General features: G+C 39.9%; 1 protein-coding gene across 5 annotated transcripts in view; it reads right to left on the bottom strand.

Moving 5' to 3' along the window:
• The window catches only part of FAM149A (family with sequence similarity 149 member A), a 60,153-nt gene that overhangs the window by 21,893 nt on the left and 24,352 nt on the right, over window positions 1-13,908 (bottom strand). For 4 of the 5 annotated variants that reach the window (XM_055120969.1, XM_055120964.1, XM_055120990.1 and 1 more), the window contains exons 3-10: window positions 13,567-13,699; window positions 10,548-10,690; window positions 9,005-9,130; window positions 7,763-7,933; window positions 6,510-6,700; window positions 5,077-5,225; window positions 2,014-2,108; window positions 1,369-1,578 (exon numbers count right to left, since the gene is read on the bottom strand). In XM_055120969.1, coding sequence (XP_054976944.1) covers window positions 1,369-1,578; window positions 2,014-2,108; window positions 5,077-5,225; window positions 6,510-6,700; window positions 7,763-7,933; window positions 9,005-9,130; window positions 10,548-10,690; window positions 13,567-13,699 — 1,218 coding nt within the window. Of the gene's footprint in view, window positions 1-1,368; window positions 1,579-2,013; window positions 2,109-5,076; window positions 5,226-6,509; window positions 6,701-7,762; window positions 7,934-9,004; window positions 9,131-10,547; window positions 10,691-12,992; window positions 13,012-13,566; window positions 13,700-13,908 lie in introns of those variants that run through there. The other variant, XM_055120984.1, reaches the window with a different exon arrangement.

The following is a 13,908-nucleotide window of genomic DNA, read 5'->3' as shown; positions in this document are numbered from 1 at the left end:
AAACTCATTCAAAAGTTTGTTTAACCTATGTGTTCATTGCAGCACTATTCACAAAAGCCAAGCTAAAGAAACAAGAGTTCACTGATGAGAATTGAGATATAAAAGATGATAGATAGTACTTCATTTGTTTTTCATAGAGAATTATTCCTCTATTAAAAAATAAATAAAATGAGGGACCTGAGTCATAGTACAGCGGGTAGTTAGTCTTACATGTAGCCGACCTGGGGTTGGTCCCCAACATCCCATATGATCTTCCAAGCCTACCAAGAATGATTCCTGAGTGCAGGGTCAGGAATAACCCCTGAATATCACCTGGTGTGGCCCCAAAACCAGTAAATACATAAATAAATAAATAAATCAACAAATAAACCAATGGAATGAAATGAAAGTTTCCTATTTGGGACAACAAGGATAGATGTGGAAAAAATTATGAAAAGTGGGAAGAGTGAAATAAATACAAAATGTAAGATAAAGCAAATGAACAAACAAAACAAATCCTCGGTTTTGACAACAGAATAGTCCTTACAAGAGAAAAGGAGGATGGTAGGTCAGAGAACCAGGCAGATGTAACTGGTTTGGTGAAGTTGATGGTGAGCAGACTTTTGACAACAAATTTGTTGTGGCATAAATGGCTGCCAAGTTGTAAAGTTGTAAAACTGAAGTTGGAAACCAATGCCACCTTTTCTAAAACTAATGGAAAGGAAAGTAGAAATATAAAATTGATCGTAAATGGAGCTGGAGCGATAGCACAGCAGGTAGGGCGTTTGTCTTGCACGCGGCCGAATCAGGTTTGATTCCCAGCATCCCATATGGTCCCCTGAGCACCGGCAGGAGTAATTCCTGCGTGCATGAGCCAGGAGTAACCCCTGTGCATGGCTGGGTGTGACCCAAAAAGAAAAAAAAAATTGGTAGTAAATTTACACACAGCTTCAACAGATAGGGAAGAAATTAACAAAGACTCCAAAATGATTCCCTAGCATTCCAATAATGGGTAAAAAAATGGAAAAGCAGAGGCCTATGCTGGGAATGCACAAGAATGTGAAAAGTATGTACAGTTGAAGGCATCTAATTAACATTAGTTTATAGATAAGGCCACTGAATCCTATCCAAAATCACCTGACCTGTCAGTTTCATTTCCCCTCGTGACTATGGTTTGAAGGACACCAGTTTACATCCTCCCTTTATATTCTGGTATACAGATAAGTGAGCAACTGAAAAAGTTTATGTTAAAAGTTGAAATTAATTCACTACTTCGTAAAATTTTCATACTATTTCATATACGGTACTTTAGAAAAATCTGCAACCTCTATTCACAAATGTGTTTGTTGTCTGTGACCTCTGGCTTAGCAGGAGAGAAATCAGACTTACAATTTTGTTCCCCTAAGGACTTCATCGCTATTAAAGTTGGGAGTTTTCATTCTTAGCGAGTCTGAAGTAAGAGAAGGCAGTCTCCTATGCACTGGTGTTTTCTTTGAAGAGTTTTGTAGACTGCGCCTTTCTGAGGTTCGTCCTGGGTGGTGCCGAGCCCAGGAAAAGGCACTGGCTCCAATAGCCAATGATTTGTCCTCCTGCTCACTCCTGAGTGAGAGAGATCAAGAGAATTATTCAGAATTGAGCTCAATGAAAACAGGGGACATACATTATTGCCCATTACTAGGCAACATATCAGAATACTGCCTGGCACAGAAAAGATAGTCCTAAGAATTTGACTGTCATGTCCAGTGAAATCCAATGACAAAAAAATGTTCTCAGGTTTGTGATCAAAGAGTAAAACCCCCAAAACTACTCAGCTATAGCCCCATTTTTCTATCTGTTCCAACCTAATAACAATGGTTTGTAGTTGATATTAGAACACTGTGTTTTCATTTACATTAGAAGCACACTGCTTGGGATGTGTGCAGATACCCAGAGTGCAGGAGTAAGCAGAATTCTCATTGTCTTGTGTCTGTGATCTTTAGTGTTCAGGGGAGTCTAGCAGAGAGAAAAGACAGTATAATTATTTCTTATACATACTGTGTTCTATCTGCAAAAGAAGGCCTCTGCTGCAGGGGTTTGGCTTGAATTATCATCACACCATTCAAATCTCTGTAAAAATTGTTGGAGAAGCGCTGAAACAACAACAACAATAACAAATGAAAAAGCCTCCAATGTCATGCCATTTACTGATGTGTTTCAGGAATCACCAGGAAAACAAATGGCATCATCTGACTGGCTATTTTGAATTTAGCTTAATACAGTACACTGTACAGTGGGTAAGATATTTGCCTTGCATATGGCTTATCCAGTTTCTATGCATGGCATCCCATATAGTACCACCAGGAGTAATTCTTGAGTGCAGAGCCTGAAATAATCCCTGAGCATTGCTGGGTGTGGCCAAAAAATTTTAAAAAAGGAGGAAGGAAGGAAGGAAGGAAGGAAGGAAGGAAGGAAGGAAGGAAGGAAGGAAGGAAGGAAGGAAGGAAGGAAGGAAGGAAGGAAGGAAGGAAGGAAGGAAGGAAGGAAGGAAGGAAAAATACAGCACACTACCTTAGATACATGAAGCAAAATAAATGAGGAATAGCTTAATTCCTCAAGGTTTGAGGGGATCCATTATCACTCTGATCCATGAAGTTGAGAGCAGTTGAGTCTAATTTCCAGATTTCTGGCACCTTGCCAAGAGTCGCTACATGAGGGAAATTTCAACAGTCCCCTGTGATCTTGCAGAGATGGTCAAGGTAAACAAATCAGGTTTCATTGTTCCCTGATAAGAAGCTCTCTGCTGCAGTCCACAGCTGTCAACATCCAGCCACCAGCCAAGATAGAAACAGGCTTCAGCGAAGTAAGGACGTGAGAGCTTCTGACATGTGAACTGGCCTTCGGGCTTTTTTCCGACTCTGCACTTCACAGCTTACCCACCCTTTACTTCTGAGAAGCAGTGGGGTTACCCATAAAGCTCTTCACTTGGAGCCCCCAGTTCTGACTGATGCTTCCTGATTGGTAATCTTGGGAAGATTACTTTGTTCTTGGTGGGTTTTTCTGTTTTCTTTTTTTGTCACTAATTATATATAATGTATTTCCAAATTCAGACAGAACGCTTTCATTACATTTTCCCTATCATGAAGATGACATGAGTGCATGCCTATTGCTAAAGGAAGTAAAAAGTTCTTTAGTATGTAAGGGAGAAATGAAAATCTTCACTATTCCTCGTTTTATTTTTTTTTTATTATTCCTCGTTTTATTTAGTCTCATTCAAATGCAACTTTCATCTCATGAAATAGCAATCACCTTTATATTTTAAAAAGACCATGTTTTAAAAAGTGTTACAAGCTTCCCAGAAAAAATTAGGGAAAGTAGAGAAGATAATTACTTTTGACAGCTTTTTTCTTTACATTTGCCTGAAAATATATTGTACTTGCAATAAAAGTCTGCAGTTGTATTTTCTTTAATAACCATTACTATCATTTAAAAATTTTATGCGCTGACTTACAATACTGTTAATGATAGGGTTTCATGCATACAATGTTCTCACACAGCACCCTCTACCAGAAGTATTCCTAGACCAGTTTTCAAATGCAATCATATCTTCCATGACTGAATTACCTTGTAGTGGTTTTTGGTTGGTTATTTTTTTTTTGGCATTAAAGTTTGGGAACAGGATCTCACAAGCAGTGCTTAGGAGGTTCGGGGGTCTCAGTTAAATGCAAGGACTCAAGGTTGTAGCCACATGGAAGGGTCATTCTTTAACCCCTGTACTATTTATCCAACCCCTTGTAATTAGAGGGTTTGTTGGTTTGGTTTTTTTGTTTGTTTGTTTTTTCTTTTTGAGTCACACCAGGCGATGCTTAAGGGCTTACTCCTGGCTCTGCACTCAGGAATTACTCCTGTTTGTGCTCAGGAGACCATATGGGACACAGGGAATCGAACCTGGGTCGACCACATGCAAGACAAATGCCCTACCCACTGTACTATTGCTCTGGCCCCACCATTAGAGTTTTAAGTCCAAACGTTTAAGTGAGATAGTGAAACCTTCTTGGCAATAATTCTAAGAATTAAATAACAATGGCAAAAGCAGGAAGTGAGGCCTGAGTCATTATTAATTCTGTCTTTTTTAAATTAATTTATTCTTTTATTGAATCACCATGTGGAAAGTTACAAAGCTTTCAGGTTTAAGTCTCAGTTATACAATGCTTGAACACCCATCCCTTCACACATTATTGATTCTGTCTTAATCCATGGCATGACCACCTAGCCTACAAAATAGTAGATCCAGAAAAACAGGATTTGTAAAGCTTGAACTTGATTCCAGTTCAAGACTAGATGAAAGAAGCACAGTATTAAAAGAAAATGCTATCTCTGATAATTATTACCACTGGGATCCTTTGACTATTTCAAAATAAGCTCTAGTAGCATATTATTTTTACTGTGACTTTGTTGCCTGTTCATTTTATCCAAGTTAGTATTTATAATAAAATACTTACTGCAATCTTGAAGGAACTAGACATATATAAATACCATAGATATAATATAGAGAGATATTGTATATTTACAATATGTATATATGGTTACTGGTCACTGTCACTGTCATCCCATTGCTCGTCGATTTGCTCGAGTGGACACCAGTTCGTCTCCATTGTTAGAGACTTTGTGAGACTTTGTTGTTACTGGTTTTGGCATATTGAATACGCCATAGGTAGTTTGCCAGGCTCTGCCGTGCGGGTGAGATACTCTTGGTAGCTTGCTGGACTCTATTATACTTATGTAATATTTTTACTCCTTTTAGAGGAGAACATTTGTAAGCTTCAAATAGTCTAAAAATATTAAAGATTTGAAGAATTATTTATCCTCTTCAAGAATGTGGAGAGTGGCAAGGATAGCTCGAGGGCTGGATCATAGGCCTGGTATACACTGGGCCCTTGATTTGGTCTCTGGCACCAAATGGCCTCTCAAACTCCATGAAATTATTAGTTTCAGTCTTATTGACAAAACCAACTTAGTATGTTGAGATAATGGATTCTAATAGCATGGAGCTTTTGGCAAACTAAGGTCAGAGACATACAGATAGAAGGGAAAACAAAGAGAAAAGAGGAAAAGCAGTACCTGGGGAGGATGAATATGAGAAGGCAGGGATGTGCTCCGCGTTTCTGAACTCCTAGATGGAGGAACACTTAAGGCCTCAGTGTGAACACGGGAGGTGAGGCCCTGTAGAGATTTCGTCTTGACTGACTTCTCTTTCTCCTTTTTCTTTTCTGTGTCAGCAGAAAAATCAGTATTAGTAAACATCACAATGTCTAATATATATATATGTATATGTATATATACTGTATAATATATATTATACATGTATATTATACACATATGTATATTATATTTATATTTTAACTCATTTAAATGCTTAAATATAATTTTGTTCCTGAGCTAGCAGAAGCTTGCTCTGGGCACTGAATTTGGTTATAGAAAGGAGAAAGATCAGGGAATAAATTGCATCCATAATGCATTCCCACACAAATATGCTTAAATATCTGTCATGGCAGTGGAAGCTCAGCTCAGCTGAAGTCAGGGGTCATACAATAGATATATTATTGGTGAAGGTCCCTCTGCATAGTGCTCTCAGGCTCAGGGACCACTCTCAAGGATTCCTGAAGACCATGAAGTGCTCAGTGGTCACTATGGCCATAGCTGACATGCTCAGGAAACATGTGATGCTAGAACTTGAACTCAGGTCCTTGTGCTTGCAAGGCCTGGAACCCGACCCCAGAAAGATTCTTGTATTTTCCAAAACCCCCACTAACCCCTTGGGTTAGAATCAAAGCAGCCTTCACTTGCTCACCAAGCTCATGTTCTCCCTTGAACATGAATCTTGCTTGCCTATCCCTGCGTTTCTTCACTATTTTCACTCTGGAAAAACCTGTCGCTTCCTCTAGAACATGTACTTCTCTCTCTCTCCCTTCAAATCTATCTTATTAATTTTCAGTGGACAATATCTTGCATCACCAAAATAAAACAATTAAAACAAACAGATTAATGCTGACATTAGTGTGACTATTGCACAAATTGATTAGTCAATATTGATCATTACAATCAATGTTGTCCACCATCGACATTTTTATGAGTTGTTTTTGCTCAATTTTATTTGCTCAATTTTAACTGGCTGAGAGCACATCTTACAAATTGAAAGGACAATAAATCAAAATCATTACTGAATTCATTGTACTTACACTTTACTCTACAAACAATACCACAGTTGAAAGTCTGTGTTTCATTATTAGACAATAGGTAACTATTTTTTCTACTCCAGAGTGAGGACTTCCTATATTCTTGTGTATTTCTGTTTTTCTCAGAGTGAGAAATTTTATAATTTGGAAAAAAACAACATCCCTTCGATGTGATTAAAAAAACCACTAGTGAGAAAAATCCTCCCCCTCCTTTCCCCATCACATCTTAGATAAGGCTAAAGAGGGTAGGAGGAGAGGAAGTGGGCAGAGAAGCTGGGTGGTTCTTTTTTCTTTTGGCTAAATGCTATGAATAAGTACCTGTGAGTGTAGTTTCCCAGTTTTTCCTAATCAGCTCTCCCAACATTTCTACCACATTTGTCCAGATGCGGTCAAATACTTCGGCTACCACGGTATCTTTGATACAGTCGTGAGGGGACACAGGAGGGAGGCCATGTTTACGCCATGCCCAGTGACGCTGAGCTGGCTTCTGTCCACCACTGTCATCATTTCTGTGGAAAAAAGACTTTTCTCATAAATAAGAGTACCAGTGGATAAAGTCACACATATGCTGAAGGTTGTCATCCACACATACATGTATCTTATACCTAAAAATAAACACAGCTTTCTTATTGAACAGCATGTAATAAATGTATAAGACTCATTATTATTTTTAATAGTCAGATATCATCTCACTCATCTGCTGAACATATTAAGACAAAACAAGGGATAAGAAAATATCAGGGACTGGAGCAATAGCACAGCAGGTAGTGCATTGGCCTTGCACACGGCCAGCCCAGGTTCAATTCGCAGGATCCCATATGATCCCCTCAGCACCACCAGGAGTAATTGCTGAGTATACAAGCCAGGAGTAACCCCTGTGCATTGCCAAGTGTGACCCAAAAAACAAAAGAAAAAGAAAAGAAAAGAAAATAAATATCAAACAATGGCAAATCCTATAATCATGGTAAAGTGGATGGATAATGATTAGAGTAGAGGTGACATAGGGGCAGTGGTAGAGGCTCATGGGCCCTCTGATGGTGGAGATATGCAGTAAGTTTGTACACTAATACCATATATTTGGCACCGATCTCACCCAAACTGTGATTGAAAATGTTAAATTATTATGTGTTATGTAATATGATTACAACAGTATCTAAGGTTACAGAATTGATGTACAAAGCTACACCACCACCACCACCAAAGAGTCAATGACCCTCAAGACCCATTTTTAATGTATAATATTTGTCACACATGTTTAAGGACCAAGTATGCATGTTAGGAAGATACTGGAACTTTCCCTTGGTCCCTTGAATAATCATGATTCCTACACCTGCCTATACTTGTCCTGGCATCTAAAACAGCTCTTATGTGTTATCTGGACCACAGTGTCTAAAAATCATTGCTCTTCTATATATACTTCCAGCTAGGATTCTCAGGGCTTTAGGAAGGACATTGCCAAGCTTACTGATGGAAGAAAAATATGCAAAACATGAAATAAATGTATAATCAAGACAGAAGTCAAATAATTATCATTACAGTAGTAAGTTAATGTCAAATAAAATTTTATATACTCTTCTTTTCTGTCAAAAGCAAAGTATTCTTCAATCTTTCCATCCACATCATAAACCTCTTCTTCCAGAGATGCACGCGTGCTCAGGTCAGCCGCCTCTGTGGAACCCAGGTCTGGTACGGTGGAGTAGGAGAGCGCGGCAGGGACCATGTGGGAGCCAGAGATGCAGAGCCTGTGGGAGAAGCAGACCACCATGAACATGTGTGCAACCTCCAGAAAGTGCTGTCTGAGTGATGGGCATCACTGCATCAAAAGTCATTCACTACTACATTCTTCTGTAATATGAAACTCCTGTCTTGGGGCTGGGGTGATAGTACAGCGGGTGTTTGCCTCACAAGTAGGGTGTTTGCCTTACACGTGACTGACCTGGGTTCAATTCCCAGTATCCCTTGTGGTCCCCCGAGCTCTCCAGGAGTAATTCCTCAGTGCAAAGCGAGGAGTAACCTCTATGCATCACTGGGTGTGACCCAAAAAGAAAACAAACAAAAAATAATCCAGTCTTGGGCCAAAGATAGCTCAAGGGGCTGCACTCATGCCCTGCATTTGGGAGGCCCTGGTTCCATTCCTGGATTCCTGGGCACTCCCTGTGCCCTATGAGTACTTCCAGGAGTGACTGCCCTCCAGCAACGGGCGTAGACCTCAACCACCATGTATGCCCCAAATGCCCAAATTAACAAACAAAACAAATTCTAACTCTTTTCAAGAGTAACACTTGAATTGCTGTTTGGCATCATTTGATTTTTAGAGTTTCTTAAACCATAAATTCTGAATTTGTACCTTCTTTGCTCTACTAAATAGATATCAATATGCCATCCCATGTATGTGAGAATGGCATAAAAATATTTAGCAAAATCTGCTAGTAAGCAAAAGAAAATGGCTTAGCATTATTTTTTCCACTGCTGGCTGTCTTGGTGTTTAGGATCCATCACAATGATTCTTGCAATACTTTCACATGGTCTTGGAAAATACAGTTTAAAATTTAACTCCTTTGATATGTTTCTCTGTCTATCTCTTACACACACATATTCACACATCATCATCATCATCATCATCATCATCATCATCACATCATCAAAATCTTCATCAGTTCAAAATCAGAACATCCTATTGGGATCATGGTCTGATTCTTCCCTTCCCTAGAATCTTTGAATTAACAGAAGCAAGGATCCTGACTGAGAGGGAGCTCCACAAGTAGAACAACACAATTCTAAGTACTCTCCCAAAGTAAATTATAGAAATGTACTCTCTGATGTTGCTGCTGCATTCACAGGCCTCAAATAAGGGCTTGGGCACTACAGAACTTGGGTTGCTGGCTTGGAAATGTTGGAACCCTTCATCTGTTGGCAGGATGAGCTGCTTTCCTAAGACTCTGCAAGATAAAAATAAATAAATAAGGATGTTATTAATATTTTAATGGGAAAGGGAAAAAGCGTTTCAATATTAAAAGAAAAATAAAATATTTTAGTGTTTGTAAAGTTTCAAGTACATACTGGTGCATGAAAAAGTTTCAAGTTCATACTGGTGCATACTGGTGTAGAAAAAGCAAAGGATAATGTCTTTGTGCCACTTAGTGATTGAAGTAAAGTTCTTAGCTCTTACAGTTAAATGGTTTCAGGTGTTGTCCAATTTGCCATGGTGGATAGAGAAATCCATGCACACTTTCTCTTATGTTCCTTCATTTCCTCACCTTGTTCTCCTTAATTTTTATCCAATTATGTAAGACAACAATGGCAGGACTCTTGTTGGCAGGACCAGCTCTCGACTTTTCAATGAGTACACCATTCTGAGAATAGTATAAGCATTTTGAATGGACATGCTATACATTTTTAAATGGGAGCTATGACAACTGAAAACTCATAACAGAATACCTACATACTGAATATTTTATTAGGTTACTGAGTTTATTATTTGGGTTTCTTTTTCCAGTCATGACACAGAACTACTCTGGCTAACTGAGATAGTTTCCCACTCCCTTAAAAGGGCTAGCTGAGTAATTGAAAAGGAAAAGTCTCTTTATGCACACAATATATTGATCTTTTAAAAAAATGAATGTTTTCCGCCACATAGGAATCTTGAGAAAATAGTAGGATTTATCTAGCAATCATTTAGCAAATAATAAATCTGCCTGCCTCACCACTCCACCAGCTGGCCCTCTTCTCAATGTTGACAGATTCTAGCTGTTGACATAGTGACAGCAAGGCAAATACTAACTTCCACATAGAAGCACAACACTGAATTCTTCGCACACATACAGTTCAGTGGGGTGTAGTCCAGCTGGTCCCCCCTGCCAACACCACTGAATGTCCTCAGGATTGATCCTAGTGGGCCCCAAGCACCAACTGGTTTGTATTGCTGTGTCAAACGACCTGGAGTAGCCTGAGAGCTCCTGCCTACCCACTACCCACCCCCCCACCACAGCTCACCACCTCCCCCCATCCCCCTGCTAATGTGAACCCTGTTATCAGTTTAAAAAGACTGACTCCCCCCATTCCTGTCTTTGCTGTCTGTGTAATCATGTTCCTCTGAGGAGGATCGAGATTCGGTTCTCACAGATAAAAATGACTTGACTTTTAAAAGGGAAGTCCTCACATTGTAAAAGGAATGTTCCCACATTTCATCAGACACCAGTGAAAGGATGTGATTGATTTCTCAGGAAGGAACATCATACAGTGCAGATACAGATTTTGGTGGAACAAGTACTTTTTCTCAGAGTGTATTTGTGGCACAAAACATTATCAGGAGAGAGTTTAAACATTCCAGAGAATGACTATGAGCAACATTCTTACCTCAAATGTAGGGACCTTCTTGCCCACTCACTGCATTCAGCCTGTAGATTCTGGGTTTGTGGGCTCATTTTCCCTTCAAATAACATTTCTTCCACCTCCCAGAATAACTGCTGTACTTTCTGTGCACTGGCTTTATCAAACTCCTAAAACAGCAATGCACATTTGACTTTAGTACTAAATGTTATAGACCTATATGCTTCCTCATCAATGTTACTTAAAAATTTGAGGGAGTCTGGGCTGGAGAGATAGCATAGAGATGAAGGTGCCTGCCTTGTATGTTAGTTTTAGATATTAAGATATTCTTGAACCGAGACTCAGTGAACTGTTGGTGAAAAGTCCTTAACCTTAATCTTGTTTCAATCCCTGATGCCACTTTGGGTCTCCCAAGCATTGCAGGAAGTCGTCTCTGCACACAGAGCCAGGAGTGAACCCTGAACACCACCAGGTGTGGTTCAAACCTCTCCACAACAACAACAACAAAAAGTTAAAGGAAGTCAACATAGGTAGGAGTACATCCTGATAGAAAGATAGGGGAATTTGCAACGTAAAAGTGGTCTGAATTTTACTCTGCTCATAAATTATAGTCCAGTCTTAACCCTTGGTTCCTTTAAATGTTAGAGAGTGATCATGCCTACCACCTGTGTTATGAGACATATTTGAGGTTTGACACAGAGATATCAATACAGATAGACATCTGATATGGGCAGTGATATAGCCAGACACCCCTACGTCTATGCAAGCACACAACAAATACACACACAGAGATGTCACAAAGAAAAAACTTATAGAATTGACCCTCTTCAGTAAAAAACACAGCCTCTTCCTAAAAAAACACACACTAATTTTATCTTGATGGTGTACCAAAGGGAGATACCTTTTGGGGCTAGAGTGATAGCACAGTGGGTAAGGCATTTACCTTGGATGCAGCTGACCCGGGTTCGAATCCCAGCATCCCATATGGTCCCCTGAGCACCGCCAGGGGTGATTCCTGAGTGCATGAGCCAGGAGTGACCCCTGTGCATTGCTGGGTATGACCCAAAAAGAAAAAAAAAAAAACCAAAGGGAGATACCTTTTTACAGAAAGTCTTCTTCCTTCTTTTAATCAACAAAGAAAATGAAAACTTTAGTTTTCCTATAAGTTGTGGTTATTAGGGTGGGTCCAGAGTTTTAATTTTTATGTTTAGCATGAATTAAGATATTCTTGGGTTGAGACTCAGTGAACTGTTAGTGAAAAGTTCTCAACCATACTGCCTGTTTTGGAACTTTGGTATGTCATAGTCTCTTGACCTTTCCAGCCAATCAGAATATAAACATCACTAGAATAACTAAAGCTATCCTGTGGACTCCAGGAGATTGGGAACCTGGCTTATGTTTGCTTCTAGAACATCGAGTCACCTGAAAATAATCTATACCTTGGAATAACAGAGTGCATAGTCAGTCTGATATTCTTGATCTAATATTTAGGTTGATTTTATAGAATGCTATTTATATTTTCTTTCTTTGGGTGGAGTATTGGGTCATATCAGGTGGTTCTAAGAGTTTATCTCTGGCTCTGCAATCAGAGATCACTTCTGGTGGGCTCAGAGGACAACATCGGGTGCCAGGGATCTAACCTAGATCAGCACACGTGCTATACTATCACTGAGGACTCAGTATTTCCTCTCCAATGTCTAAAATTTAGACTCCTATGGCACCAGGGATTTTTAATTATCTCTTAAAATGCAAATAAGAGAAAATAAATATGACTATTTATCTCCTAAGAGGGGACTGAGTGTACTTTTGCATCTTTTGCATTTATGTTGCTATTGAAAAGGCTATCCATTAAATACAAATAATCTGTTACAGACAATTTGGTATTAAAAGCAGCTTAGACTTAGAGTGATTGAAGGTCTCACCAATAGAAGTCATCAGAATCTGCTAGATAACAACATGAAAATCTGTACTACTACGTGCATCCTTGAGTGTAGACTATGTGAAACAATAGTTCTCAACCTTCCTTCCAGATACATACTCAGCATGCAAAAGTGTGAGTGTGGAGGGAGGCTGAGGGTGTGAGGGTGGATGCTGTTGATCCTGAGTGAGACTTTGACCTGGTTACCCTAGTAACTCTGAGCTTCTCCTTGCTCTCTCCCATCCTTCCACCCTCCCTTCCTCCCTCCTCTGCCTCTCAGGCTGTCAAACCAGAGGAAGTGGAGCCAGTGTGAAGTGAGGACACAAAACTGCTTATAAAGATGGCCAAGAAGAATGGGCACAACGAAAGAAAGAGCAGGCACTCAAACCCCAGGTGTGAGAGAGGTTCCCACTTCACTCCACTGCCAAGGGGACTTCATCAAGGCGTGTCTGAATTAGGGGTCACCTGAGGCAATCAAGAGGCAGGAGCCTGAAACCTGGCCTCCCTACAAAAGCCAGAGCTATTGATATTTCGCCACCCAGCTGAGCACATACTTGGGAAAAAAATTACAACAGGGGCCCAGAGGGAGCCAAAGAGATAATCCATGCATGCGTCACCAGGAGCCTGTCTGGGTTTGAGCCCCAGCACCATTAGGAGTGATTCCTGAGCACAGAGCTAGAAGTAAGTCTTGAGCACAGCCAGGCATGACCTTAAACAAACCAAACAACAATTACAATAGTTCAAAAACTTCCAGTAGATTTAGAAAATGAAAGTAAAATATCAAACTGTGAATATCGGGTGTGTGTATGGGGCCTGAGGAAGATGCATTAATCACGGTAAACTTTTCACAATTCTCCATTTTCCCCTCTTATTTACGTTCCTAATTGTCATCAATAAACTGGACATGACAAAAAGAAACTATCAACAGTTGAGACTGGTTTAGCATGATGCATTTTGATTTCTTTCAACATTTTCCTAAACAGTTTTAAGGTCCCATTTAAATACTTCTATTCGTATATATACAATAAATAATGCTTTTGAAAGGGTGAAACAAGTTTTCTTCAATAAGAAATCAATCCTCCTGATAAATTATAGTCCAGAGATTATCCAAAATACTCTGAGCCTTACATCATCTCTCCAAGAGTAGACGGAGCTCCTCTCAGCAGAACAGCCTGTGGTAGAACTCTGTGTCCCAGACCAAGAGTTATGCACTGCTGTGGGCGTGGGGCACCCACTTGATGAAAGTGATGATGTGGATTCACTGCAGGAAGGAGCATAGAAACATCAGTGACATGGCCTCTCACTATCTGTATTGCAAACCATAATACCCAAAAGTAGAGGGAAAGAGGGAAATTGTCTGCCATAGAGGCAAAGGGAGGGGAAGGATGGGGTGAGGATGAGGAGATCCTGGGGACATTGGTGGTGTGAAATGTGCACAGGTGGAGGGACGGGTGTTTGATCATTGTATGA

The sequence above is a fragment of the Sorex araneus genome, chromosome 1 (assembly GCF_027595985.1).
Source record: "Sorex araneus isolate mSorAra2 chromosome 1, mSorAra2.pri, whole genome shotgun sequence".
In the NCBI taxonomy this organism is placed as follows: domain Eukaryota; kingdom Metazoa; phylum Chordata; class Mammalia; order Eulipotyphla; family Soricidae; genus Sorex; species Sorex araneus.
This window is presented reverse-complemented; position numbering and strand designations above follow the sequence as displayed.